Raw genomic sequence first — 27,449 nt, 5'->3', positions numbered from 1 at the left:
TGTGGCTCGTTGGTTGTTTTAACCAACAACAGATAAATGTTAATACTAACGCTAAACCAGACACTGACATTTAGGAACAGCACTGTTTGACATTAACGTCAAAGCAGATTAAAACACTTCCAGTGCGTTTAAGAAAAACAAACATTTGTCAGTGTCTCTCTCACTACCGTTACACCGCTTCAGCATGCAGAGAAAACCGACTCTTGACCAGTGTGCAATTCTCTGTGCCTAGTTACGGTTGCTAAGCTGTGATTGGTCAATCACTGTTTGGTGTGCATGCATGGGGTTTAGCCAGGGATCAATTATTGATGAATGTTGTGGTTTTTCAAAACTTTCATCTTTCCGTTGGAGGGTAGATATTCCTCAAACTGGAGGTAAATAGTGTTCAGTAATGAAGAATCCTGTTGGATCGCCTGAACAAGCAGCCTCCTATATTCCACCATCCACTCACATTAGCATATTCCATTTACAAGAGCGCCATCGAGGTGAGCTGGCAATTCCAGCTTTCTATCAATCTTTTCTCATCTCCAGTACCTTCAACAGCTTATCCTTCTTGTCATAATCACTTAAGTGGCTGGCAGAATGTAAACAGATTTAATGTTCATCATCAATCAAGAGGAAGATCAATGCGGCACAAAGGATTATGAGTGAACTGCTTCCTTCTTTTTTTTCCTAACAGGAAAGCATCTCCCCCTTCAACAATGCATTAACATGAAATGAATAATCTCCCATGGAGTTAAACGACATTCAATTCATCGCCGAAGTTTGACGGTTTGAAGGAGAAGTTGGCATGCGTCAGACGAGGACTCACGGGAGGTGCTGAAAACTTGAAGAGCGAGGAACCTCTCAAAGCGAGGAACTTTGGTGAATACATTCGGTCCTGAACGGAGTCCTGCTCCTTCTCGTCCACCCAGCCCATGTAGATAATCTATCAAAGAGATGCATTGTGGTCGTGAGGGATGTGGAAGGTAAAAACAGGGATCACAGGCAAACGGGGGATGGACGATATGGAAGAAACTAAAATTAAGAAATTGTTTAAAAAGCCCTGAAAACCTATTTTCTTAATCTATGAGCAACATCTTCTGAAATTAACATGTTAAAGGATGACCAGCTCTCTTCCTATAGTATTGACACTGCTGTCAATATTGGCTGTCAATACTGGCATCAATAGGATCAATACCAAATAGAATGCATGTTTCACATCGGATCAGGTTTGGGGTAGACTCTGCTGCTGTTCTGCACACATGCAGCATTCACATCATTGGTTCAAATCATTCACACAATAAACATTTGTTATTTAATATTAGCATATGTTTGGTTTTTAATCAAGTAATGCATTGAGAAAAATAAAAGCAAATCTGATGGAATGTGATATGGTCTACGGCCCGAGAAAGAAAGTAAAGCGAAGGATCTGAGACATCAAACGTGTCTCCCCATCAGTGCTCATTAAATCCAGACTGACTGCAGCCCGAGTGAAATGGTTGCCTTGTTTTTTCAGTTTGGAGTTTTTTCTTGGATGACAAAACAAGCCAATGAACAATCCGGGACGAGTAGTCGTGTCTCATGCCATTTCATTTGCTAAAATAATTGTCAAGTGAAAGAATTTGTCAGACAATACAAATAAGAAAACAAAACAAAAAAGGAGCCCCACCATCACATCACCTCCCCGCGTTTAGACCCAAAATTAACACCGCCAGTTAACTGACTGAAGGCACTCAAGTTGTTTTCTGATGATTTCTCAGCGGACGGGTTTTAATGACGCAAACGTTCTCCTTGTGTTGCAATAGTTGGCAAGATTGTACTTTGCCTTTTTCTGTGACTAACTGACCCGGTTAGATTCACTTGATGTTTAAGATGCGGATGAAAAACACAAAATGAGAGTCAGTCAAAGCAAAAGAAGGAAATGAAAAACGAGCAGCGGGAGCTCAGCCGCTTCCTGGAGAAACATCTTACCTGCTGGTTAACTGGAAAGTTTCGGTTAATCTTCTTCACCTGTTCAATTAAACAACAACATCAACAGCTCGTTAACATATCTCCCGCTAACAATCAGACACCGATTACAGGTAGAAATCTAACAGTGGGGAGACTGTGAAAAACAAACTATGAATAGGAACGGTATCTGTGCTAACATGTTAACCACAGCACTGAATGGATACTCTTAGAGCTACTTCATTTATTCAATGCATGCAAATTAGAAAATGAGATAGATAGTCATTTCCACAAGGACCCGGGGCTCTTCCTGAAAGAGAGAAAAAAAAAATGTCCATTTAAAAAAATCCATTCCCTCCGTGATAATAAAAGCGGGGGAAACTATCGAGAGAGCAGTCAGGCTTTAAATTAAAACATTCTGCTCAGATCACAGGTATCACTCGCCTCTAATCCTATACTATACTATCAATATAACTTTCTTAGCAGCAGAACAGCAAATTAAGCATTCCGGACCCGAACCCATCCTAGAGGCGAGTCACAGCCTTTGAAATCTTACAGAGGTTGTTTTTGTTTTTTTCAGTGGAGGAACTGACACGAAACAAATAACTGCCAAGATGTGAGCAGTGTTTGGATATATATATAAATATATATATATATACTGGCGGCGGCAGTGTCTGTGTTTGGATTCCGCTGTTGGTTGTCATCGTGTCAGTCACCCTTTTGTAAATACCAGGAGGCCAGGGAGCTTTGGGGACACACCAGCCTGAAACGTTTTCATTGTCCCTGATCTAAATATTAGCATTTTAAGAAGTTTGGAAAGCAAACAATAAGAATCAGGGTTGATGATCCACTACAATCTGACAACACAGAAGAGATGATCGCAGCACATCTGAATATAAATGTGTTTCGGTAAAATCACACTATCCTCCGTCTTCAACACCTGACCTTTTTCTCTCCGACTCCTCACTCGTCTCTCCAGCTACCAAATATAAAGCAGTAACATAAATAATTCAAATGTCCTCTTTGTGTTTGTATCGTTTTGGATTTGAACTCAGGTGAGTTTTTGTTTGTGTTGAACAGAAATGTCCTCCCGTCCATCTCGTCCCTTCCCACAGCTGAGATGTGACTGACAGCCAGTTTGGTGAATGTATTTACATCGCACTTTTCTAGTCTTCCAACCACTCACACACACATTCACACACACATTCATATTGATACTATGCTGATGACAGAGGCTGCCAGACAAGGTGCTACCTGCCCATCAGGATTTCACGCACATTCGCACCCTGACGGAACCGCCTTCGGGGGCGATTCGGGGTCCGGTATGTTGGCCAAGGATGATGTGTAGTCGAGAGCCGGGGATCAAACCGCCAATTTACCGGTTACATTGGGGTGAAAGCCAGACCAACGAGCCAGCGTCATTGGCTGCCGTTTAATGTAGTGCGACTGCACGGGAAGCTATTGGTCAGAAGATGGAGTGTGAGTGGCATTGAGCTACAATTATCTGAATCACGCTCTGCATGCTTTCATGAATGTGACAGCTGGAGTTATTGTGATTCTTACAATGATCAGAAACATCCTACACTCTTTTGTTTTCCAGGCTCAACACTAACGTTTCAAAGGCTTTTGCTTGACAAACTGAAAAATAGAGTTGACATTTTTAGTCACCATATAGTTTGAATAATTTACATACTGTGCCGTTATATGTCAGCGCACTAACGTAAATGTCATGTTGTTCTTGTTTTGCAGTAAAAATGTGTTTTTTGTTCGAGTTGGTTCTTTGTCGGTTGAATCAATTTGCAGGTTTGTCGGTTATGTTGACCCTAGTTTCACCTTTCCTTAAGCACTGACTGTAAGTAAACGCACACAGATATTTAAATGTCACTAATGCAGCATATATTCAATATTTATTTATTTGTGGTGCACAGTCTTATGTTTGCCGTCTTCACTTTATTGATGTTAAAACGTTTTTGCATCAAGTTTTTGCATATATTCAATATTTATTTATTTGTGGTGCACAGTCTTATGTTTGCCGTCTTCACTTTATTGATGTTAAAACGTTTTTGCATCAAGTTTTTGCATATATTCAATATTTATTTATTTCTGGTGCACAGTCTTATGTTTGCCGTCTTCACTTTATTGATGTTAAAAAAGTTTTTGCCACTGATGGCAACCAAAGGTCATGATTTGGTTGCAAATTTCTGAAAATGGTTGCTAATGGCAATGCTGATCTCTTGCTCCGTCTGCTAATTGCAGTGTGATGCATCCGTTATTATAACCTTTGTTTATTCAGGATCATCAGGAAACCTGCCACATGGACAATAATGCAAGCTACTGAAGAATAATAGAATAATATTAATCATAACTTAAAAAACATGCTAATCAAACATGACTCCATTAAAACAAGTACAGTTAAAAACACTGAATTTTAAAAGCAGGTTGCTAAAATGCCCCAAGGGTCCCATACTGTGGATCTTTAAAAAGCCTTGTAAATGTTATGAAGTTCCCACATATGCTGCATTTCTGTGCCAGTAGTTTGTAACACTGATGCACCTTTCTGTCCAGCAATTTAACGACATTTTTCCTGACAAACGGCGGAATGATTGATACCAAACAGCTCAGTTGCAGCTATCAAAGACAGACTGAAGCTGCTCTGCAGGCAAAGGATGACTCACTCTAAATTCAGTTCACACATTTTTAGGTGTTTGTGTTATTTCTGTCCATTTTTATATCTCATTTGCAAGGTTTCCTGTTTAATATGTGGAGCCCATTAATTAAATGTTTTTACAAAAAAGGTCCATCTATGAATATTTATTTTGACTTTGAAAAACGGGTGAACATTTGATTAAACAAGCCCCTGAAGTATTCTCTTGTTTTACAGTTTATTGGGTTTTTTAAGGTCTTTGTGGGACTCTGATCCTCAGCATAATAAATCAATCAATAAATCACTTTATTTGTCCCAAAAGGGCACCTCGATGTGCAGCACTAAATGAGAACACAAAATCGCACAAACACAACACATTATATTACAAAACAAAATGAGACAATATCTAGTGTGTGAATTATAAGATATTATAAGAAATTATTAAATATGTTAGAATTGCCATCCTGTTTGGAGCAATTAAGCTGAATGATAGTGAATATAATGTTTCATATACATCTGTTATATTAACTTTAAATCAGCTTCAGGTCTGGTCTGTTGGTTCAGACTGAAATAACAGCTGCTGGACATTGATGGTCACTCTGTTAGATCAATGAACCTTCATTGACAAATTGCACTATTTTTTAACGATCCCTTCACTTTTCAACCATCATCAAAATCTCTGTTTGTCAGAAACCTTGGCGTACCGTAAAATTCTCCACAAGGTAAATATCATACTTTAGTATGTTAGCGTCGTCATGGTGTCGTCATGGTGCCCGAGTACAGCCTCACAGAGCTGCTAGCATGGCTGGACACCCTGTTGCTAAAGAGACAGCATCTCTTTTGGATTTTCTTGTCACGTTTCAATTCACTTTCTATTACCGGCGAAGGCACTTTCTGAAGAAAATGATTGCTTCTAAACTGAGGTGAATGGCGCGCTTCCTGTGTGCAGCAAAAAAAAAAAGTAGAAGCCGACGTCACATCACGACAATATTAAATTCCGGTGGCGATGACTTGTCTCCCTCTTGGGAGCGCAGGTCATTGTCTAAGGAATATTGAAGCTTATTAATAATTGGCATCACTGATGCCGTGTCAAAATCAAAGTCAATTCCATTAGACGTCCGTTTCTTTCAGCAGAAATCTGTCTATGCCACATCCATCTGGGTCGCTATCTCACTCACACAACTCCACAACGCCAGACAGAGAAATCCACGCTCCATTGTTGAGGTCATTCAGGCAGTTTAGTCTGCCAGAATAGTTCTGTTTAGTACATCCCTCACTTCATCCACTCCAATTAACCAGGCCTCCATTATTCCCCACAGACTGTCTCTCTCTCACACACAAAGCCTCGCCGGTGGACACATGATAATTACAAATCCCCCCTTTTCCCCACTGCTCTCTGTATGTGGTATTCGTGTTGTGTGGAGAGCCGGCACTACTCGCTGGTTACATCGTTGTACGAGGCGGCTTAACAAGTCCTCGAGAAATGGAATTTAAAGTATGCTGCTTGGAAATACCCAAAAATCTATCGATCCGACCTATAAATGTCTATACAGTGAGGAATCCCTGTCTGTCTGTCTGTCTGTCCTTCGCACACCTCTAGAGAACGGCTCATCTATCTAATCTAATTCACACTAGCAGGGTGTTTCACAGCAGGGGACCCAAGGGAGAGCTTTGTCGAATCTGACAAACATTTATAAACATTGAATGAACAGGCACACATCACTCTGGGGGGGGGGGGGGGGGGGTAGGCTCTGCTGCAGACAACAGATTACCTGTTGTCTGCTCATTAGTTGCATCCCAAATCAGCGGCCGCATCCTTCAGAGGCTGCAGCCTGCGTGGACTACATCGGCCGCATCCTTTGAAGACTGCGAAGGCTGAGCAGAGCCTCCTAAATGAGAGGGTCTGGTCTACAGAGGGTTTCCTGGTCACCCGCTGTTCGCCGACGCTTAGCAAACAGCTGCGGTTGACATGAAAGAGCATCGGAGAGGTAACTAACGTTATACGATCAAAATGGATCCAGAGATGTATTGTTTCTAAATGATATTGTGCTGGAGGACATTTCGTACCGGCACAACCACCACATGATATATTTCATGCTGGGAAAGTGTATTCTGGTGCATCTACGGCAGTTGATACTCTCCTAGTTGCCGTCTTAAAATGCAATCAGCGCTGGTGCGCGACAAATCTCGGGTTAAGGTGAGCTGTGAAGGATCCATCAGGACCCTCTGAATCTGCTAAGAGGAGGGCGCTTGGAAATGGGACACGCATTCATTCTCCAAATGCAGCCTCCGAAGGATGCGGCCATCGAACTGGGACACAGCTAGACTGGCTTTCCCTTCACAACCGGACTCTTCTTCACTTCCCTGGAGTCGATGCAAGCAGACAGGAAGCAGAGTCGAACCGAGTGTGTTTCACGGGTGTGAACGTGAACGGGTCGTGACTCCGGTGTGCTTTCACCACACGAGTGACACTAACTTTTTAAACTGATGTTCACTTCAAGTGAAACGTACTTAACTTGTTCAAGGTGTAACCTGCAGTTCTATGCCAGATAGTTTAATACATAATAATGTTTGAATTGTTGCATTTTGTGAGTCAAAATCAAAATCTGCAATGTAACCAGAAACATTTCTCTGTCGATATAATATCAGTATGTTTTTCTGTAGAGAAGAAGCACACAGTAAATAGTATACGGTTGCTCTGGGGGTCTTTTTAAGTTACTTTGGCGTCCAGTGAGTTAGAATAGTAACATCATTCGATACTTTTCCCTGTGAACCACAGTGTATTTCGCCAGCGTTTCTAACCGCGAGCAGCTCAGCACCACAGGCCGAGCCTCCTGCCCATTCTGAACAGGCACATTGTCAACGGGCACTGCACTGGTGCTGATAAATGTGTCAAAAATAGATACTTTTTGTCAGGTTTTTGTATGAGCCACTGCACATGATGGAGCTTGTTAGCAGTGTTTGTATTTGATCTTCCTGCTGAGCATCGTCCCTCCATCTGGGGATGGGTTCTTTAAAGTGAGAATTTTATGCTCACCCCAAGAGGAAGAAGACGGGATCCTTCTTTGTTTCTGCTGCCTCTTGCTATCATTATTGTATAACGTACTACGTTGAATTATAGATAATAAGAGCATGGGTTCGGCTGGAGGGATTAGTGCAGTGCAGCACAACCGCTGTTCCTGTGACCTTGGGCTTCTAGAAATAAATGTGTACTTTACTCTTAGTGCAAAAAGGCATTAGTATGTGTCTACTTAATGCCGTGACATTTGCACAGGGACTGTTCGACGTGCCACAGACTGAAACTCTTTGGCATTAACTCCCAACCGAACATCTTATTGGTTTACATGGAGGACGGCACGAGGCGGCACAGCTGACAAGTGTTATTATTTCATACTCACATTGTGCTTGGTGAGACTGGAAATGTTACTCGCTATTGCCTGGAGCCAGTCCAAGCAGTCTTCAGCTGTTTGGAACTGGAGAACACCGCTGCAAACTCCATCCACAGCTATGACCTGGAAAGCATTGTTTCTGAAAGAAGTAAGAGAAAAACAATCGAGATCACGGGGTCAATTAACCTTTTATAACAACCTTTTCTAATATTCATAACCACTTTCATTCACTCACGACGTTCAACTGAGCCAATCGTTTCCATTCGTATCAGTAGCGGATGCAAAATGCAATTTCCTCAACTTTATTTTCGGGTTGTCATCAGCATCACACAGAGTCACGAAACACATTACAGTGGCTGGGGGCTGATTGCTCTTAATTAATTATGTCTGGGTGGTCATTTTATTCAAACCTGTAAAACTCTGGGCAGACTCTCTGAAAATCCACATGCAACACTTCTTATCTAACAATAATAATGCAGTAAAATGAAAAACTATTCTTTTTAAACCCGCAATTGCCTTTTTGGCCACTTGGGGGCCACAAAGTGGTCACCAAGCAGTTGCATCCAGGAGTTGGAATCATCGAATATCAGAGAAATAATTCATCTCTTTTACTCTGCTAGCTGTTTTTAGTCTTTAAAACCAATATTGCCTTTTTAGCTGCTTAATGTGCCACGATGTTCACCAGCTAATCACCAACTACAGTCTGCTGTTTGGGGCTCAGCAGCCAGTGAACAGGGTTTTTTAGCTTCTTTTTTGCCTCTTTGCTGCCCGATGCGAGAGCAGTGAGAGTGAATTGCAACCAGACAGCTAATAATGATAATAACAATAACAATTATAATATCAACAACAATAAAGCTCTGGCAAGTCAAGGGAAGCTGCAAATTCAGGTGATAATCCTCAGTAAGTTCTTTACAAGCGACCTCTTTCCCATTGTTGTCATTTGACACATTGTTATTACAAAAATACAAACGATAACTACTGTAAACAACACATTAACACATTAAAACAGAGCCTAATTATTATTTCATAACCAAAATAAAAAAATTAGGTTTCACAAATTACATTTTTTTTTACCCTGATCTGTTTTAAATCTGATGTGATAAAAGATGACTTTCATTCTGTCATAAAATAAACACATCCTATTGCCCACTAAATGGCTAATCGATCTAAAATCATCCGCTGGTTGTAAAACTAAACTATATTTACTGACCACTTAATGGCTTATTACATCAAACATCTCCTATGCAGTATCGGTTTCATGGCAGACGATATTTTGGATTGAATAAATAGCACAAAAAAATGACATCTTTACAGATTAGGCCTGGCATTTAGCTCCATCCGAGAAGCCCGGAGCATTTAACAAGTAAGAGATCTTTGTAGAGCCTCACAGGCAGATAACAGCTCTGCAGGTGATAAAGACACCGCTGATCCTTCAGGATGGAGGTCCCGCAGCTTACCTGCAGACGTCAGAGCCCGGGTTGTACTGCGACAGGCGCGAGTGAAGCAGTGGAATAAGGCGCAGGTCCACCCATCTCTTCTCCCATCGGAGCCCCGGGGACGTGGGCCAAGACGAGCAGGACAGCGTGTCCTGCAGAAGTGTGAAACGCAATTAAAGGAGCTCGTCGTCTCCCACGTCGCACATTTCCAACAGGCGACGCACGGGAGTCCTGCTGCTGTTTGTTGCTGCAGGTGCAAAGGCAGGCCGGGAGGGAAGCTGATTCACCCTCCTCACAGGATAAAGATAGAGCTTATCAGCGAGCAGTGACAGTTGCATGGAAACAACTTTTATGGCGGCGGGAACGCCGCTGCACGGTTATAGAAAAGTCAAAGAAGAAGCTAATGAGTACCGTGTTGTTAGGATGGTAGTTCAAGTGCAGGCCGCTATCGCACAGAGGAGAGGAGGTCCCGCTACTCTGGTCGCTGGGGATGCCTGAATGCACAGTGGGGACACAAAAAGAAAGTAAAGCTCCCAAACTCAGAGCAACACCTCCATCTATTTCACCTCCATCTATTTCACCTTTATCTATTTCACCTCCATCTATTTCAAGGTCCCCAACCGCAGCCAATCATAGGAGGAACACAAACAAAAGTATGTTACCCTGTTCTCCTCCAGTGAGGTGTTACTGCTCTGTGCTGATTTGTATTCAGGCGACCGGTTGGATGGCCAGTCAACCTGTCCTATATCCACGTATGAAAGGGTTTCATGAACGCTTTCATGTCTGATGGCGGAGGCCGAAGCTTTCCCACGCAAGAGCAATAAATTACGCCACAATGAGCGTCGCCAATTCTTTCAGTTTAATCGAGCATCTTTTGTGAAGCCCTCCGCTTCCTCTCTGCAGAAAATGTGTAGCAACTATATTTGTAATTCTCAAAGTGACTCTTTGCAGTTTACAGTCGCCCAGTCCTAGACTGAAATTAATACCAGCTATAAATACCCATGCTTAATTATTTTTGCAGTGAGGTAATGATGATAATAGGCCTCGTCTTGAATGAAAGAGTGCGTGTGGAGGTTCCTTACAGGTGCAGTCTTCACACAGGGGCAGTTTCAGAAAGGCAGGAGTCTTCTTAAGGAAAGAGACGGTGAGAGTCACTTCTTCACCGGCGTTTCTCAAAACCTGGACCTGCGATGTTTAAAAAAAACGCGGGGAGATTTTCATAGCAGCCGCTTGCTGTGATGAAACATTGGGTGCCAACATTTCACTAAGAGTGGAAAGCAAAGATAAGAGATTTACACACACATTTCTTGCAGTTACATTTATAAAAGAAGAAAAAAAAGCATGAAACAGAAGCAATTGGCTTTACATGCCAAAAAGATACAAATCCTGAAGTGAGACAAGATAAGCTGTCAAAAGAGCTCTTGCAGTGCACTGTTGCAAAATATGAGATATGAGATGACAGCTTACCACTTCCTCGTGGCGATAACTTCTAACGTTTATTCCATTTATCTGGAAACAACAGTAACAGCGTTACCCTAAATAATACTGCTGGCATCACATCACCGTAGCTCTATCTTCAAAATGATTAATGAGGCAGGAATAATAACTGTTATGGCATCTGCGCCCAAAACTAAATAAGAGTCACATGCACAGTTGCCATGAATACAGAGCGTCTTTGGCTGGCTTGTAAATGTTTCCTCTGCTTCAGATGAGCTGGGAGAGATCGTTTTTTTTTTTTTTTTTTGGGAATACATGTGACAAATGAAAGACTAGGGATGTGACATTCACCCAGTTTTGTGGACACATTCATTATTTTGCAGAGTAGGATGTATAAATAAGAGCGTTGGCATTTCACCTGAAGGATGCCGTCACCGATGAAAAGCAGCCCAGAGAGTTCAGCTGGAAAAAAGAAAATCACTTTAATGAAAACAAACTAGGGGCGGAAAATGGACGGTTTTTGTTACACACAATATAAAAAAACACAATATACCTTTTTGTTCTTTTGATATTTTTGATACCACAACGGGGATTTTATGCTCTGCTCCACCCTGATGACAAAAACCATTCCATGGAATTAAAAACGTTCACAAACACTCAAAAGCAAACCAATTTGCAGTGAAGAAAGGCCGTTATTTCAGTTTGACAATACAGTGATCAATAACACTTGTTTGGATTTAATTCAAAGCGGTCGGGACGAGCAGCCTCATCAGATGGGATCTAAATTACCTTGATGCTCAGGCCAAACCCTCCAATTGTCTGCCTCCTGATCGTTACAGTCCTCTCCTGGAAGAGATTCAGTTAGAGCCGAGAAATGAGTTCAGACTGATGCTGAAGCTGAGGGAGCCGACCACACAAGTAGGAGGGGCAGCTTCGGTCAGACCTCAAATGCAACCAGAATGAAATCAGTGCAGAATAAGACACTAAGTTATACAACCTTATATCATTCTATAAGGTACATACATATACAGTATATATGAAGTAGAAGCAGATAATAATATTCTCATGTTTAACCTTTCTTCCATTCGATAAATGAACGATTGTGAGCAACATTTACGTACATTATTATTACTTATTTACGGTTTAGGGAGCCTGTTGTTACATCTGGCCAGGGACTGGACATGGAAACTAGCCTTCTGGCTAAATGTGGCATATTTACGTTATGTGTATTAATATGCACGGTGCCTGTCAAATAAAAAATACATAAATAAATAAATAAAAAGGAGTAGACAAGACATTTTGGACAGAACGCTCTTTTCAAAGTGTACTTTGCAAAATGTCCAAGTGGAACACAGTTCATTGCTTTTAATAGAAGTTGTGTGTGACTAGGCATACATTTGCCATATCCTGAAATATATTGGAAAATATATTTCATGAAAATAACTTTGCCTCAGCTACACAGTGCTTTTATGTTATCAGACGCACATTACCATTCAAATGGTTTACATCCAGTCAAAAAAAGTTTTGAAAAACTGTTGGTGGGTAAATGCTAAATAATAGTAGTATTTACTGAACTTCAATAAGTTTGTTTTTTAATGCAGTGTTTCAATAACCAGTCAAAAACACACAGAAGACTTATTGAGTCTGGACTGATTGTAGTCCGATCCTCTTCCCCTTCAAGACTAATTGGTTTTGTGTATGGATCTTGAAATGTGTTGTTTGTCTCACATTAGAGATGTTTTTGTTTTATTTTTACAATGATTGATTCTATAATTCACTCAGGCGTTCGTGATGCGACTCCCTTCTCCACCGGTTGCTGCTGCCTGTGGCTCCACTATAAAGGTGTTGTTGTTTCATGACTGACTCTACATTTCAATGCATTTAGTGCTGACTGGAATTTAACTCTTTCTTTTAAATGCAAACCCCAGTCTGCCGCCATGCTACGGCGTTTTTTTGCACGTTGTTAATCGGCAGTCATGTTTCAGAGGACACAAGGGCTTCCTCTGTTTATCTGTGAAGATTTATCCAGCAACATGCCGCCGAATGAATAATGACTTTTTGAGAAACGGTAATGGACTCGGGCCTCAGCGGAGTTGGTTAAATTAGTAAATGTATTAATATGAAGAAAAAAGTTGTCAGACGTGTGGTTTAATGATTAGGATCTATATGCCGTACAATGATCCAGCAGGTGAATCGCTATTTAATAGCTTCATTTGATTTATGAGGAATCCACCGACGTAGATTTGTCATTACAGGACGCCGACGTCTTTGTGCTGTAACCTCATGCAAACACGCTCAACACTGCACTTCCTCAGGCCCTGAGCAATACACCTGCCATGACATTGTATATGAGTATAAGCAACCTCATTGAGAGTGCAGAAGCTCAAAAAGAAAAAAACATACATCTGTTCTTGACTGTACTGTAGCGAGTGACGAGGAGAAAGCTGAAGTCAGCATGTTCAGTTTTATAACCAAAAACAGGGGTCCCATCTCAATACACTCCACAAGCTGACATAATACTACTCGCTGCTGCATCAGTGACTTCTTTAAATCACTTCTTAAAGCACCCTTTTATAGACTTGCTTTTATGTGATGTAGTCTTTTTTAAACGTTTTAATTTCTTATTTTTATTTTATTTCTTTTTTTATTTCTATTTGATTGTCTTTCTACTGTCTTTTTACCTTAATTAACCAACTCTATCGTTTCTCTTGCTCTGTGTGAATGGACCCGTATGTGCCTTATTCTGCTCTGTCAAAAGCATGCATTTAAAAGGTGCTATATAAATAAAGCTATTATTAATATCATAAATATGCCACGTCGATATCAAGGGCTCAGCCTCAATACTGCACTCTTTCGGGTCCTCAGCAGTAGTGAAGTCGATCGGGCGAACAATTGTGGAGAGAATAACGGCACAGACAGAGAGAGTCGTTCCATTTAAGTGAGATGAGCATGTGAAGTGTGACACGGTGGCATTTAGTCATTATGAGACGTACTTACACTCGAGTAAAAAGGCTCTCCCGAGACACAGATGACATCTTGTTCTTGAATGGTCAGAATATCTTTGGCCAAGTGTAGTCGAATATTAAACGGCTCCTCATTACTTTCTTGCATCAAATAAATCCCAGTCTTTGTCTGCGAACAGTCAGAGAGATACAAATCATTCATCATCCCTCCACGAGTAAATTAACTGGCCATGAAATGAAATGTTGTTGAGAAGAGTTGCTACAGGATCAACATGGAAGTTTGTTATTTTCTCTCTTTTTTTTTTTTTTTTAACTACTTTCCTTGTTAATGTTAACGTTGGAACAAATAACCATATTGAGCACTCTGAGTACTTAACGCGCATTCAGATCATAAAAAAACATGCAGACAGCCGCTGATTTATGGTTTGAAATTACGAGCGGACCCTTTGAGAAGCGGCTTCTCGTGAGTCGTGTGCTTTGAATACATACGCGCTGAGAGAGCGAGAGATAGGAAAAAAAATTAGATCATCTAATTTGTTCTACGCGTAACACTGATGAGGATGATGGCAAATTAAGAACCTGTGAAATTAAACGGCTGGAACCGAGCTCGTCCTGCACATTTGAATTTCCCTGCTTCATACAGGCGACTGTTTCCAATGAGCCATTTAAAACATGCTAATCCGCATAAATTTGCATTCTGCATATCCTTCCTCCTCCCTGGCTAATTGCGATGCCTACCCCGTCCTTGACTTAAAAAGGTCTCAATAAAAGAACCACCTTCACCTGACAAGACTGCTAATAGAGAGCGGGGAGAGCAAAGAAGACACCAGTGTCAGCATCCTTGTCACCTGGGATACGCCGCTCATCAGTTAACAAGGCGGTTGGGCTGCACGGTCGCTATTCTTAGACGGAGTATCTCAATTGCAGGTCAAACTTGAATCAAAGTCAGTTTATGCAGCATATTATCTCACGCCCCGTAATGAGGAATGTGGTGGAATGAGCCTCCGCCTGCAGCTCCAGCGTGAGGAATGAAACGAGGGGCACATTAATTCACATTATTTGAAGTAATGTGTGTGCGAGAGTCATTAGCCGAGCAAGATGAGGTAGTGCCATCACCGTATATAGCTGGGTCAGACACCGTCTCACATGGCGGAGCATAGTTTGACCTGCTGTAGCTTGCATTGCACATAATTAGCCTTATCTGTGATCCTATTGTGTCTTCATCTATTACGCTCCCCTCCAAACACCCCTGTTATTATCTACATCATTGCCTCTAATCTGATAGTGTGAGCACAAGCATTTCCTCTGCAATCCAGGGGTGTATTAGTGAACTCGCTACCAAAGGGCCCCACAAGGTTGTCTGATTATTTGTTGCTTCTAAAACAACGGTAGTTTTGCTGATGCGGAGGACTTTAAGGTGAACTTTGAGTTAGAAATGAAGGTAAAATCACGCTAGCGAAAGAAAAGAAAGCCAGGAGCGAGAAAGAAAACAATCATCCTCACGTCGCTGAGGATTTAAGTTCAAAAGTGAAAATAAAAAATGTATAAAAAGAAATCAGATATGTATTTGTGAAAAATATAAAGTAAACTTGCAGGTTAGAGAGAGCTTTATTCAGTGAGCGTAGCTCATTCAGATGTTCTCCTTTTTACAGAACAGCTGGGAATTGGATTTCTTCTTTCTAAGAAGCCGGTTTTATTGTGTTTACTTGTTAATTTGGTTATTTGTGCAGGTGTAACAATGGATTTATTAAAAGGGGCGGGGGAGCCTCCAAGGCTGCATATATACAGGGCCCCAGATTTACGTGCCGTCTAGCCGCCCGCATTCAGCGTTGTTGTTTCAGGCACTTGAAAATGCCAAGGCTGTTTCTATAATCAGTCAATTTACTGTCAAAATGTTACATTGATTGAATTCCACCAACCTCTTCATTTGAAGTCTTGAAATCCATGTGCTTCTACGCAGTGAGGGATACTGCATGGTGGAAAAAACAAGATCGAGTTAGACAGGAGGAAAATGCTTAATGACACCGCCGACGCGCTGCAGCAGAACCGTGCAGCCGGTTTCAACGAACATTGTTAGCAGGATGCCCACTTTCAATACAGAACTCCCAGATATGAGCCTCTTCTCACTCAACTTTAAAACAATCCCCACTGAGCAAACTCGGGAGAAAACCGGAGCCCATTAAGCGCTAATGAATAATTGATCAGCGAAAAAGGTGAGAAGGTATCCTAATAAATGTTTCAATATCGAATCCAGCATTCCAGAAATGAACTGTGTTGCCTCATCAGACGGGCCGCTGTGGGAGAATACACCACGACTTGACTCGTATTGTGGAGAAAAAAGTGACAATGCCACAATCTTTTTACAGTGTTCGACTTGCTCTATACGGACATATACGCAAGTAAACAGCCTCGGAAGTAATGTTAAGAGAGCCTCATTTACATGAAACAGTTCCGCTTCAGTTATAATCAGACACGACTCAACAAAACGAGTACACAACACAAACGCCTCACACTTGAATTATAGAAGCTGTGCTGCCGAGGCAGGGTGAGACCTACCTCAGAAGAAAGGCCCCCAGCGCTTTGTACGGCGAGATCTAGCCATCAAGCGGCGAGTCGATCCCTGATCTGAGCCCGAGCAGAGGGCCTCCCCGAATCATGGCTGTCAGACTGGGCTGGTTGGAGAGCGGCGCCGTCACTCCTCCCGGACGGCTGTGGGCGGTGAGGAGCTGGTGCTGCAGAGCAGAATGAGGCTATCACTGTTGTGGTGGGGTTTCACTCCCGGAGGTCCCTGATCCGTGCTGCCGTGCTGCAGGAACAGGAGGAGGATGTAGTTACGGGATCATTCTGATGTAAGCCCACTCGCAGGTGAGGAGCTGCTGTTCAACACAAAGGAACCAAAAACGTAATCTAGGTCTTCAAATAGCTTAAGAACAGCCGAATGTGGTCGATTGTTGCTTGTGAATAGATGTAATCTACAGTCGGCAGCGGTACAGAGGAGTGTGATGTTCCATGTACGTGGCGTGTTGAAGCAGAAGACACTCAAAGCTTTATTCCCCTTATAAGCACCTGGTCCAAAAAAAAAGATTCAAAGGCAAACTCCAAACTGAATAACATTCTTCAGCCTCTGATGAAGGACCCTCTCAAACACCTCACTCCAAAAAAAAAAATGGATTCATGTGCACGAATACTAAACCGCAATTAACTCATATTCTTCCATTTCTGTATGGGTAGCACAAATTGCTCTTTCAAAAGTGTTCCGATACAGCTCGGCCTCCAAAAATCCTAATTAGTATGAATTGTTGGCTCGACGGCACTTTTTTTGTTGAGTCGTGGCGTTAACCATGATGATTGTTGTTCTACAATACAGGTCTGCAAACTGTTTTCCTCTGAGAGCTAATTTGAATAAATGAAGCTAAAACTCCTCGCAGGGCCGGGTTGTACATCGCCAATAGCAGACATCCTTTCTGCCTTACTCTTACCACTTTAATAACGTCTCGGCCACCGCAGTCATCGCCTCGGTTACAGTTTCATTAGGATGTCCACAACTTGTTCCGTCCAGGTTGGGAGAGAGTTCCTGCCTCAAGTGGAGGAGTTTAAGTATCTTGGGGTCTTGTTTACGAGTGAGGGAAGGATGGAACGGGAGATTGACAGGCGGATCGGTGCAGCGGCTGCAGTAATGCGGTCGTTGTATCGGTCCGTCGTGGTGAAGAGAGAGCTGAGCCGAAAGGCGAAGCTCTCGATTTACCGGTCAATCTACGTTCCTACCCTCACCTATGGTCATGAACTTTGGGTCATGACCGAAAGAATAAGATCCCGGATACAAGCGGCCGAAATGAGCAGGGTGCAGGGTGGCGGGGCGCTCCCAACTGGCTCCTCGCCACATCGAGAGGAGCCAGTTGAGGTGGCTCGGGCATCTGTACCGGATGCCCCCTGGACGCCTCCCTCGGGAGGTGTTCCAGGCATGCCCCACCGGGAGGAGACCCAGAGGAAGACCCAGGACACGCTGGAGTGACTATGTCATCCGGCTGGCCCGGGAACGCCTTGGGGTCCCCCCGGAGGAGCTAGAGGAAGTGTCCGGGGAGAGGGAAGTCTGGGCGTCCTTGCTCAGGCAGCTGCCCCCGCGACCCGGCCCCGGATAAGCAGAAGACAATGGATGGATGGATGGATGGATGTCCACAACTAGACGAAGCCTCTGCTGCTTCATCTTCACTTTGGTAAACAGACGGTTGTTTTCAGTTCAGTTACCTTCTTTGTGCGTAGATGAAGAAAAGTCGGAAATTCCCATGAAATGTAGCTGTGGACTTTGGTGAAGCGACGCGCCACCAACTGAAACACCCAAAATGGGCCATATTTGTCATTCACATCCATGAAGTTCTGGAACCCATTCCTCATGAGTACATTTTTGCTTTTTACTGGCCTGGCTTTCTTCTACGTTCATCGTCAAATCTGAATTATCTGGAAAACATCGTCTAATGTCATGCCTTTACTGAAGTAGCCAAACTGTAAAACAGCGAAATTCATGTCAAAAAGGGGATGCGGATGTCTGTGAATTTTATTGGATAGACAATTAAACGGGTATCCAAAGTGACTTTTTGTGTTTTTTGTACATACCCGTTGTACCTTTAGGTTGCCCATAGCGGGTAGTTGGCTAGCTACTTATTGGAGACCTGTTTAAAGCAACACATTCAAAAACCTCCACTATATATGCATTTCAGATACATTTTATCCATTAATCATTGCCTATTGGTCATACAATTACATTAATAAAACTTAACGGATGAATGAAGAAAAAAAAGTACATTTCCTGAAGGCGATTCAACTCTTTAATGGTAAATCGTTTGACTTAAATCAATTTTTAGCCTTCTAAATGTGTGTCGAATATATTAAGGTTGTATCCTTTGGCACTTTAAGCCATATTATAGGTTTTATTTATTTTATCTTTTATGAATGCTGTCCTGCCAGTTGTGCTTTATAAGGTCTAAACAACATTTTTCATAATGGCTGTAAAGTTAGATATTTGAACTGCTAGCATGTGGATTATCTCTAAAGGCTCCCAGCGACCCGTCTAACGGTCTGACAGCTAAAAGTACAAACAGCAGCAGAAGTGAAGTGCTGACTGAGCTGACAGTCTGTACATGAGGGTGAACGGAGGCCGTGTGCTGGACGCTTGTGCGACGATGCTGTGGGTCGGGACGGCGTTATCATTTAACCGCCATGGGAGAGCGGTGCAGGGCGGCGGCCGGTGGAACACGCTCACCTGAACCAACAGGCAGTAAAAGCACAGGCCGCCGGCCCCGTAACCACGCAGAAGCCCAGATAACAGCACACAGGAGACTTAATTCTCTCCTCAGGAAGATATAACACATTATACCTTCACATAACAAATAGGTGCTGCTGCGATGTGAATGTTGAGAACGGTAAGTACAGCTCCTTTCATACTGATGCCTCTCCATGACCTACATAAGCACACAAGACCATCAGCGACTAGATCGGCTATTTCTACGTAGTTATTCTTAACGCGTTTCATTGGCGAACGGTATGCAGCCTAATATAAACGTCCTGCAATGAATCCACATCAAAGTGTACAGAGATGTTGATTCAACTCCATTATCGTTGTGGAGGCTGTAGGTTTGTGGTGCTGTTGAACTTAAATGTATTATAATTAAAAATATGACTAATATGGTGTCCTTGTATAAGGGTGGAATTTGATGTGATGGACGGCATTCATTGTACCTGATAAGCTGGTAGAGAAGTGTACATTTAATATATGAATACATAGTGTGGCATATATCACATTACTGATGTCATACAAAAGATGATACTATTCATTTGATAAAATGCTGTGACAATTGGTTGATTAAACATTCATTGATCGAAAGAAAGTTCAGGTTAATGATAATCGGTTTATTGTTGAAGCCACTTTGTGGAGAAAAGATAATTCCAGCTTCTTTGTCTTATCTGATTTAATATCGTTGGGGTTCAGAACGTTGATATTAATGTTGTAATGTTTTTTTTGTTTTTTTTTTACAATTATATGACATTTTATCAATCAATTAAATGTCAAATAACTCAGGTAACGCAGGTAATAATCCATAATCAAAGCAATTTTTTGATGTGGCTCCGGTTTCATATATTTGATTGTCTGACAGTTCTATTAAGTTGTATATTATTCATATGTATACATATGAAAAAAATAGATGCACATTTGCAATATTGCCGTGGAAACTATGAGTGATATGCATTTCAAAATATATGCAGACGCCTTTCCATGTATTTCCATGTATTTGTCTTCAATATTGTTTTCCAATAAATGAGAATGCGCCACAGATTTATTATTGAAGTTTTATTGACTTTAGAAATTCAATTTGAAATACAAGACCCCAGTTTTTCTCTCCGCCCGCCACTACACTCCCCATATCGAGCTGTCGGAGACGAGCCAGCTCCGTAATGGATGTAAGAGAAATCCTGACATCATTTGTGGACCCGCTTTGAAAATGAATGTCTTCACGTGGTCCGGCTGAGAAATGTGTCCCGGGCATTGAGACGAGCACTTTGTCTTTGCGGCTGCCCTCCTGTACATCCTCGTCAGGCGCCACTTCCCCCTTTTATTTGTCGGCCGAGAGACCACAGATTAAATAAGCCGACCCCTTTTGTGCTTTTTTTAAGTCGAGTCAGCGCCGAGTCCTTTTACAACCACAGCGTCAGATATTTCCGGTCCCCACCAATTTGCAGCGTAACGTTTTTGAAATAACGCTGTTGTCTTTGACACAATGGCAGAGAGAGATAGAGAGAGAGAGAGAGAGAGAGAGAGAGAGAGAGAGAGAGAGAGAGAGAGAGAGAGAGAGAGAGAGAGAGAGAGCTAGATGCCTGGATGATGTGGAGATTGCAGTGTGACATCTCCATCTCTTAGACCCGAGGACAGCTGTGGCCCCGGCAGGATAAAGAATGGCCGCTTGTAAGTGCAGGTGAAGCCGCGGCCTGCAGAGTGCTCTGCCAAATGTAGTTTTATTACTCCAAAAATTTAGATGGGTTTCACTTACTGTTCTCTTCACGACCAGAGACACATGGTGTCTGGGAGCACGGCTTTTCCAATTTGGCGAGCGATGATGGCAGATATTGTATTACGTTGCTCAAACATTATGCCATCCCATCCTGCGTCTCGTCCGTGCCCTTTAAATCCTCAATCTTATTTTTCCAACATTGGATCAATTATCACAAGATTTACCTTCCAAGAAATAAACTTTATAGCAACAGAATTGTTTTTCTTCCATGTTTATGAGACTAAATCTGGAGGAAGGCTGATTTATTTGACAGGTTTTGTTCAAGGTTACAGGTCCTAGTTGGTTCGTGGTCTTCATGTGACAACAAAAGATATTTTATTGTTTTTGCTTGTTATTGTTGCCTAGAGTTACTTTAGTTTCTTTCTTCTTATTGTGTGGTGGAACTGTTGAAGGGCTTTGTGGAAACGTTAGCTATAGAAGTGCGACTCCTTTGTCTCAAAGCTGCAGCTTTGTGTTGGAAGTTTAATAAAATAGCATCAAATATGCCTTGTTCATAGAAAAATGAGAGGCAAAGAAAGAAAACGTACATTCCTCACATGGCCTTAAAGCTGCAGTTTATAATTACATTCATTATTAATTCATCTCCAGATGATTCCTAATCAGTTGAGGGTATGGGCCATAAAATATCAGAGAATAGTGAAAGATAGTGAACACATAATCCTAGAGCAAAAAGGTGACATGTGCAGATTGCATATTTTGTCTGACCGAGACTTCAAAAAGAACTCAGATTTAATTTACTACCATAGAATTAAAAACAGCAAATATTCACATTTAAGAAGCTGGAACCAGTGCATGTTTGCAATTAAAAAGTACATTTCTGTCTTAGGCCTCAAATGCTAACGATTATCTTCATTATTGATTAAGCTGCCAGGAGTTTCTCCCTTAACTCTAGAAAATGTCAGAAAATGCAGAAAAGAAGTCCATCAATATTGCTAAGGGCCCAGGGTGGCAGCTTCAAAGTCTGAGTAACAGTCTGAAACCCAATAATATTCGATTTAGGGTGAAAAGCAGCAAATCCTCACATTGAAATCAGAGAACGTTTGATGTTTCCTGCTTTTGTTTTGTCTTTTTTCCCCCTTTGATTATCAAAATGATGCATATTTATTTTCCTCTCGACAACACATTTGAGCCCTAAGTGGCTTTGATCTAAAGAATAGTGTGTAAACGTGTGCTTGTGCGCAGATTCCTCTTCACCCGACACATTAATAAACTCCACTGTCAGTCTGCCTCCTGCTCGTGTAAAGAGGCAGCCGTTTGAGCAGTTTTGTATTTGCAGAGCACATCTCGTCGTCGACGGGGCCGGTTCTGTGTACCGCTCCAGGTTCTACTTCTCAAGCTTTCACATTAACTTCACGATGGATCATTCAGACGAGACGAACAGAAAATCTCATTGTGTTTTCAATTCTTTTAGAGGATCCGTCACAAAAAAAAAAGAAGAAAAAAAGTCTCTCATTACCCCACATGTCAATACATGAGTCCTGGCAACAGCCAGAGCAGCTCTCCAGGCCAGATGCTCATGAATGATACGCAGGAGTAAATTAGTGATGGACACATTTATAGATTGAGCGCTTGACCTTCTTGACTATGATGTATGTATTTGGCAACAGGAAGCCACCAGATATCAGGTGGGTGCCATCTTAAATCAGTGAGCATCATTTTCTAAAGCGTTACATCGCTGATATCAGGCAGCAGAACACGCATTAAACCGAACCCGACCGACGGCCCCTAATTGGACGGGAATCTTTTTTTTATTTAACCTGGGATATAATGGTGCCGCGTCCGCAGATAAATGGATTGGCCGAGTCAAGCATGTTATCTTACATGAGGCTCATAATTAGGCTTAACACACAGCCTTTATGCTATATTGAATAACATAATTCACTCTTTTAATTTCACTGTGTGAATATAAAGTCATTTCTGTGTTTCAACCAATGAGGCGCGAGCAGCCTTGCAGGGGAAGACTCGGGGGCCTGGAAAAGGCACCACGCTGTGTGTGGAGTACATGAAGAGGATAAAGAGCTCAGCATATTGCTGAAGGCTAGGCTACGTCGAAATGAAGCCACAGAGTCCAGTCTCACTTAATACATATGAAGTAGGGGAATATAGAACTGGTTCTCAATTGCTCTGGCAAATTATTTATGAATTAAAACTGCCTGACATGAAACAAATGACTGTCTAAGAGACATAAAAGAAGTTGTGATCATGAACCCTAAATAGTACAACCTTTTATTGGAGATAAAAGCATCAGTTAGAAACTAATGAGGCTTGCACGTTTCCTTTATTTCCTTGAAGATTTGCATGATTCCCTTCGGGTCATTTACAGCTGCAAAATCAGGCGTATTTAACTGAAAATGGCTACATTTGTCTGGAGTGCAAATAATGATAATTTTCTTTATCAATTAGTCTGGTGGTTAGTCTTCAGTTTATGGGTGAATCGTTAATTCAGAACCAAAGTTACTTCTTCAAATGCTTTTTTTTTTTGTAGATCAAAACGCAAATTTCTTGAACTAATTGCGATATAAAACAAAAAAAAGCAGCAAATCCTCACATATGAGAACAACATATGGCATTTGTACTTAAATGACAACTTAATGTCGGGTTGAAATGAAAAATGTCCATCTAGATCACATCGCAGGTCATAATGGGCTCTTATTTAACAACATATTAAGAAAGCATTCAAAAAAAACCCCAACTCCTCGAAAACAAAATATGACTCATGCTCACATCAGCTGGAACCAACCAATTTCAAACACTAATATCATGATACCCATCAATCATTTGCAAAACCGGGCTCGGTACAGAAGGTCGTGAGCTAATCTTTTCAACGATCCAATCAAATCAAATCCCTCCCAACGTGATGTTGGTATCCTGTTTCACTCAGGAACACGTCACCATATGGAAGTTAGATCCTTTTGAAATAGCTTTTTCAGCTCCACTTTAAATGATTCATAAATGATCCAAATAGCCTGTAATCTGTGACTACCAATAGTTTCAGCCCTAAACGCTAAACAAATGTTCACGGTGCGTTGACGACCGTTCAGCTAACGGAAACCATGGCGGCCATACAGTCTGTTTTTGCCACCCTAAGCAGAAATTGTGAGGTGGGTTAATTGCTGCTCTGGGCTATTTTACTATTCACAGGTTGAATGAATTGCAAAATGTTCCAAGGAAACACAAAGATGCAATTTCCAGTGTACAAGCAGACTGATCCGGGAAGCCAGGGCAGCAGCGCTTAACGCATAAGCAGACTCTCTGCATCAATCAACTGTGACCTAAAATTGTCCGGCCTGGGCTACTTCCATGTCGTAAAAGCTTAAAAGGAACGAAAAAGGAAAATCCAGCGCTGGAGGTATAGATGTGATTTCTGAGGGGTTTTGTCAGTTGTATGTGAAGCGGCGTGCTCGGATCATAAATCACTGTGTGTAATCTCTCCCCTTATTGCTTTGCTCAGGGCAGTTATCACTTACGTGTAGCCTTCAGTGCGTCGGTCTGTGTTGCAGTCCTGAACCTCTGAATCAGATGGGCTGGTATATGAGGCGCATATAAATGAGAGTTGTGTCTTCTGTCTTCCCCGCGCCATGAGACTTTGGTGTGCATTCGCTTCATTAACCATCAGTCTCCGCCAAGACAGACTAATGGTTTTCTTGTTGCATGACAGTCAGTGACTCTGTGGCACGGACCCTAAAATCCCTTTCCTGCACTCTCTCCGAGCGTGATATCTACGGTTTGTTTTATTGGGGCTGCTTGTACATCACAACGGGGGGGGGGGGAGAGGAAAAAGCATATGGCTTCTCCTGTGAATTCAACATCTGGAGCAGTTTGTAAGGATGGTCGACCAAACAGTTGCTAAAAGCCCTGCAGAAACATCAGGTGCGATACATTTTGGTCTCTGTGGCGAGGCAGTGATGAGGATGTCCAGCCGTACAGTGACATATAGGCTCTCTCAGCTGCCCTTTAGATAGAACAACCGCTGCAGGTAAAAGGATCGCTCCATTTTCGAGGAGCTGTTTTCCTTAAAAATGCACAAAAAACTGCAAACTCATGTTTTGTTACTTCCCCTACCACTCGGCTCCTTTCCAATTTGTTTCCCTCTACCAGCCTTGTCAAGATTGCGTGCGTCATTTTCAGCACAGCGCTCCTTTTCATGATGAAAATAAGCCACTGAATGAAGCCACATGACATTACAGCACCAACGTATGCTTCGCTTCCCAGAACTGAAAAGTGTAACCCTTGAATATTCAGAACAACTCCGTTACATATCAAGCTGCTGGGTGTTGCTGGGGGAGTGGAACAACATTATGAATATGTTTACATACATAATTGATGTCGGTGTGTACGTACACCATTTCCGCCTCAGGACAAGCGATCCTACTTGTACGTTTGGAGACGTTTAGCTAACCCGGATTGTTAAACGATCCGATGGGATTCGGTTGCGGCAGAAAGAGCAGATTATTGATTCTTTAAGTAGGGAAGATAAAGTGTGGAGGAACTCTTTGTTGTGCAGTGTGTAGCCAATGTTTCCAGATCCTGATCGATGCCGGTGTGCTTCGGATCGTCATTGTGTTGGGTAAAACTTTGTGACAGTCTCCTTTCCCTGCCCCCTCCAATTATCAGCAGATCCACTCCATAGATCCACAGGATTCAAACAAGTTGTCCCTGCCTCTCTCGCTCTCTCTCTCTCCAGCCTGACATATTGACCGGACGTGACTGACACCATTTCAATCAGGCCAGTGTACCTCTGTCACTTGGCCAAACTGCTTTTTGATTTAGGACGTAAGCAGCACCAGGGGGGAGGGGGAGGCGTACGCTAGGTCTACATAGGAAGTGAGACCTCCAGTACATCAAACGGATTGCTCCTGACCTATGACCAGCGGATGGACCAGCTCACCTCGGCTCGGCGTGCTCCGCATGGTGGCAGAAAGACGTGGACGTCCGACGACTCCATCGCCGTGGGCTTGTGGATACGAAGCCTGCTGATTGCCTGTCGTCTTGAGGCCCATAATGACAGCCCTCCTGTCGTGTGCATTCTGACACGCCATGCTTACGGCTAAAGAAGCAACACACATTTTGTGAAACACCAGGAGGATTCAAGGAGCTTCCTGCTGAGGCCAATGAAACACGCTGGACATGCAGCAGCAGGTTGATCACGGATGGACGTCGCCTTGATGTTCTTTCCAAGAAGCTGATTTGTGAATCCATCATCTCAGATATGGATATGTTGGGTGTGTGTGTGTGTGTGTGTGTGTGCTGTGGGTTATTGGCATCCAGAGCAGAGAGGAGAGTGAGCAGCCCTGTGGATGAGAGGTCTTGCTGCCACTGCACTGGCTGGAGGAACTGCGGGTGATGCTGCGTGTAGCTGCTACACCTGCAACCGAGGCAATGTGTAGGTTTCTGCCACCCCCCTCCACACACACACACACACACACACACACACACACATTCCCTGCAAATCACACACTAATGAAGGGGTGTTTCATCACGAGGCCCATTAATAGCCAAGTGCTCGGCTCGGTGCATGACGCGAACTGTGAGTGACGGATGGACGGGATGCTTTATTATGCATCGGATCATATGGGTGATTGCTACATAGTCGCGGTGCGCAGCATTAAGGCAAATGACATCTAAAAAAAAAAAGTACATTGCAAACGGATTCATGTTCCGCTTCATGGGTGTTTGGAATGATTCTGACGTCCGTCGTACATTGTAGGCTATTAGGAGGCACTGGAGACGTAAAACCCAACAACACAACAAAAAAAAGGTCTGCCAGGCTTACCTTGGTTTTCTAGTAACAGGTGGTGATGTCTTGCTGGATCCCTTTCGGACTCCAATCCCTCGTGTGACGGGCTTTCTTCTTTTAATGTATGCAACGGTTGCTAAAACATCTCGGCGAAATCACAATGTATCCCTTGTGGCAAGCATCGCCCACACGGCATCCTGGTCCGCTGTAGCCGACTCCGTAGCGAGGTGCACAAACCCACAGGAAAAATAAAATAAATAAAAAAACAAGCCCGCACTTCGCACGACACACAACCACATTTGTGCATATTTCCTGGGCAGCGGCGGTTTCAGGGATTCCTCTCCGTCGACATGTCTGCCAGCGGGTCCGGGTTCACAGCTCCGCGTCCGTCTCCCTCTCTCGCATCGTGCTGCCAAAGCGCACTGAAGCCGGAGATCACATGCGGCTGGGTTTAACGCGCGCGTCAATCCACTTCGTTTAGCCGAGGAGGCGCCGGCGCAACTCTGGCTCCATCAACATGACACGGCTCTACTTTTGTCGTACTGTTTCTAGGTGCTGCGTCTGCCGCCGCCGCCGCCGCCGCCGCTCCGTCCCACAGCACAGCCGCGCTAAACACGCACAACATCTCACAAAGCGTTTCCCCCCCCCCCCTTCCTCCCTGCCAATTACATTTACGTGCATTGCGGTTGTGTGCGCGCGCGCGCGTGCGTGCGTGTGAGTGTATGGATCCACTCGGGATTCATGCCGAGGGTTTGCCCGCGTACAGATGAGATCTGCGGCAAAAGACGAAAGAAAAGGAATATTTGATTTCTTTCAACGCCCGTACTTTAAAGTTATTTTCATATTGAAGTGT

The 27,449-nt window shown here is 42.9% G+C and overlaps 1 protein-coding gene across 1 annotated transcript in view; it reads right to left on the bottom strand.

The window, feature by feature from the left end:
* The window catches only part of sntg1 (syntrophin, gamma 1), a 35,046-nt gene extending 7,976 nt beyond the window's left edge, over positions 1–27,070 (bottom strand). Inside the window, exons 1-14 of the mRNA XM_084007837.1 lie at positions 26,633–27,070; positions 16,355–16,604; positions 15,718–15,767; positions 13,833–13,967; positions 11,625–11,681; positions 11,389–11,446; positions 11,254–11,297; positions 10,866–10,907; positions 10,481–10,583; positions 9,810–9,892; positions 9,420–9,550; positions 7,972–8,101; positions 1,954–1,992; positions 812–928 (exon numbers count right to left, since the gene is read on the bottom strand). Of these exons, the coding sequence (XP_083863963.1) occupies positions 812–928; positions 1,954–1,992; positions 7,972–8,101; positions 9,420–9,550; positions 9,810–9,892; positions 10,481–10,583; positions 10,866–10,907; positions 11,254–11,297; positions 11,389–11,446; positions 11,625–11,681; positions 13,833–13,967; positions 15,718–15,744 (966 nt within the window). The 5' untranslated portion in view covers positions 15,745–15,767; positions 16,355–16,604; positions 26,633–27,070. The remainder of the gene's footprint in view (positions 1–811; positions 929–1,953; positions 1,993–7,971; positions 8,102–9,419; positions 9,551–9,809; positions 9,893–10,480; positions 10,584–10,865; positions 10,908–11,253; positions 11,298–11,388; positions 11,447–11,624; positions 11,682–13,832; positions 13,968–15,717; positions 15,768–16,354; positions 16,605–26,632) is intronic.
* Positions 27,071–27,449: the final 379 nt, after the last annotated feature.

Source organism: Eutrigla gurnardus (assembly GCF_963514095.1).
Source record: "Eutrigla gurnardus genome assembly, chromosome: 4".
NCBI classification, from domain to species: domain Eukaryota; kingdom Metazoa; phylum Chordata; class Actinopteri; order Perciformes; family Triglidae; genus Eutrigla; species Eutrigla gurnardus.
This window is presented reverse-complemented; position numbering and strand designations above follow the sequence as displayed.